General features: G+C 37.7%; 1 protein-coding gene across 1 annotated transcript in view; it reads right to left on the bottom strand.

Annotated features, from left to right (window-relative positions):
• LOC106467616 (atrial natriuretic peptide receptor 1-like) overlaps nt 1-2,515 on the bottom strand; it is a gene marked incomplete at its 5' end in the record, with an annotated part of 119,125 nt that overhangs the window by 22,367 nt on the left and 94,243 nt on the right. The window contains one exon of the mRNA XM_013927977.2: nt 1,525-1,648. Within this exon, the coding sequence (XP_013783431.2) occupies nt 1,525-1,648 (124 nt within the window). The remainder of the gene's footprint in view (nt 1-1,524; nt 1,649-2,515) is intronic.

Raw genomic sequence — 2,515 nt, 5'->3', positions numbered from 1 at the left:
TACCTTTTCTTTAAAAACTCTTATGTAACACTCACAACCATAGATTGGTACTCTTATGTAACACTCACAACCATAGATTGGTACTCTTATGTAACACTCACAACCATAGATTGGTACTCTTGTATAACACTCACAACCATAGATTGGTTCTCTTGTATAACACTCTCAACCATAGATTGGTACTCTTGTATAACACTCACAACCATAGATTGGTACTCTTATGTAACACTCACAACACATAGATTGGTACTCTTATGTAACACTCTCAACCATAGATTGGTACTCTTATGTAACACTCACAACCATAGATTGGTACTCTTATGTAACACTCACAACACATAGATTGGTACTCTTATGTAACACTCACAACACATAGATTGGTACTCTTATGTAACACTCACAACTATAGATTGGTAATCTTATGTAACACTCACAACCATAGATTGGTACTCTTATGTAACACTCACAACCATAGATTGGTACTCTTGTATAACACTCACAACCATAGATTGGTACTCTTGTATAACACTCTCAACCATATATTGTTCTGCACAAAATCCCGATATGAGCAAGGGCTTATTAAAAATCTGAAGAGATTAAAAGGCGGGTATTACAGGATATTATTTTATAACTGTACTCTGATGCATTGCTTGGCAGCATGAAAACGAAGTGTAATGATCTGTGTAAAGCAAAGGACTTGCATACAGAATGCTAGTAATTTGTACAACTTATTGTTTCTTTGTTTTTGTTGTTTTTGCATGTTTGATAATGTTTTGTGCCACCAATAAATTCGCCGTTTAGTTGCTGTTACTCATTGTTTATGTGACTTCTGCAAATGTATCGATTGTGTTTCCATAGTTATTTCATTCATTCATTGTAGAATAAAATAATAAGTAACTATCAACGAAACTCATCAACACCGGCATTATAATGTAATGCTATAAATGGGGACATGAGCCGCCCCTACCATCATTTTGAGCCGTAGCACATGAACCGTTCGACCTATGCAGAGGTACTGACTGGTACTCGCAGCATTAAACGATATTTCCCTTTATCGCTAACTTCAAGTAATTTTCTACCGGCCTTCTTTCTCAGCTGAGGCCCGGCATGGCTAAGTAGTTAGGGAGCTCGACTCGCAATCTGAGGGTCGCGGGTTCGAATCCCCGTCCCACCAAACATTCTCGTCCTTTCAGCCGTGGGGGCGTTATAACGTGGCGGTCACTCCCACTATTCGATGGTAAAAGAGTAACCCAAGAGTTAGCGGTGGGTGATGATAATTAGCTGTCTTCCCTCTAGTCTTTCACTGCTAAATTAGGGACGGCTAGCGCAGATAGCCCTCGTGTAGCTTTGCGCGAAATTCAAACAAGATCATTTCTTTGTGTCATAACTAACAATAAGGGGTTCTTTATGAAGAAAAAACACATTATATTAAAATTATAAGGTGCAACCTCATTTCGAGCAAGGAGGCCCTATACAGAAAGTGCTTTTCAAAAGGTGTAAAGCGGATAAAAACAAGCCACTGACCTCCATCGGTGTACTCTGTGCAGAGATTGAGGTGAAACCCACGATGTCGCTGAAGTAGATGGAAACGCTGTCATAAGCTTCAGCTGTCACTGCTTCCCCATGGATCAACTGTCTTGCAACTGACCTTTAAGCAGACGGTTTGAATATTAATACATTAAATACCAAGTTTTAATTCTAGTTTAGTCTTACACCCTTTTATTTATGTATTTATCGTCGAGTACGATGTAAAATCTAATGTTAATTATTAGGCTCTTTTTCTCGGAATATTGACATATGTATCTCACTTGCCTAAGTTTCCAAAGATGTAAAATGTCGCCAGTTCTTGAACTACAGGAAGATGAATAACTCTTTTAATAATATGAACATAAGTTTTCATCGTGTAACTATGAATTGCATATTCTTTATATCTTTAGATGATGGCTGTAGTTTTCTTATTATTCAAAACCAGTTTTGTTTATTTTTCATAAGTTAAGACACTCGGTAGCTCAGCAGTAAGTTTTCGGGCTTATAACGCTAAAACTCGGGGTTCGATCTCTATGGTGAGCACGGAGCAGACGGTCCATTTATTCTCTATTTATGTCATGCGCAATAATTATTTGTTTGTTTGTTTTTAGAGCAAAGCCACTTTGAGCTATCTGCTATGTCCACCGAGAGGAATTTAACCCTGGAATTTAGCATTGTAAGTCCGTAAACTTATCGTTGGCCCACCGTATTAATATATTTAACTTTGTTCACGAATATCTCAAGGGTTATTTTTCTTCTTAACTTCCCAAACTTTACCAGTTGACAAACGAATCAGTTTAATGAACAAACGTTAACTCTACACCAGCCATCGTTCAACTGATTCGTTTGTCAACTGGTAACATTGAACAAACATTAACTCTACACCAGTCATCCTTCAACTGATTCGTTTGTCAACTGGTAACATTGAACAAACATTAACTCTACACCAGTCATCCTTCAACTGATTCGTTTGTCAACTGGTAACATT

This window comes from Limulus polyphemus, unplaced genomic scaffold (assembly GCF_000517525.1).
Source record: "Limulus polyphemus unplaced genomic scaffold, Limulus_polyphemus-2.1.2 Scaffold2678, whole genome shotgun sequence".
Lineage (NCBI taxonomy): Eukaryota > Metazoa > Arthropoda > Merostomata > Xiphosura > Limulidae > Limulus > Limulus polyphemus.
This window is presented reverse-complemented; position numbering and strand designations above follow the sequence as displayed.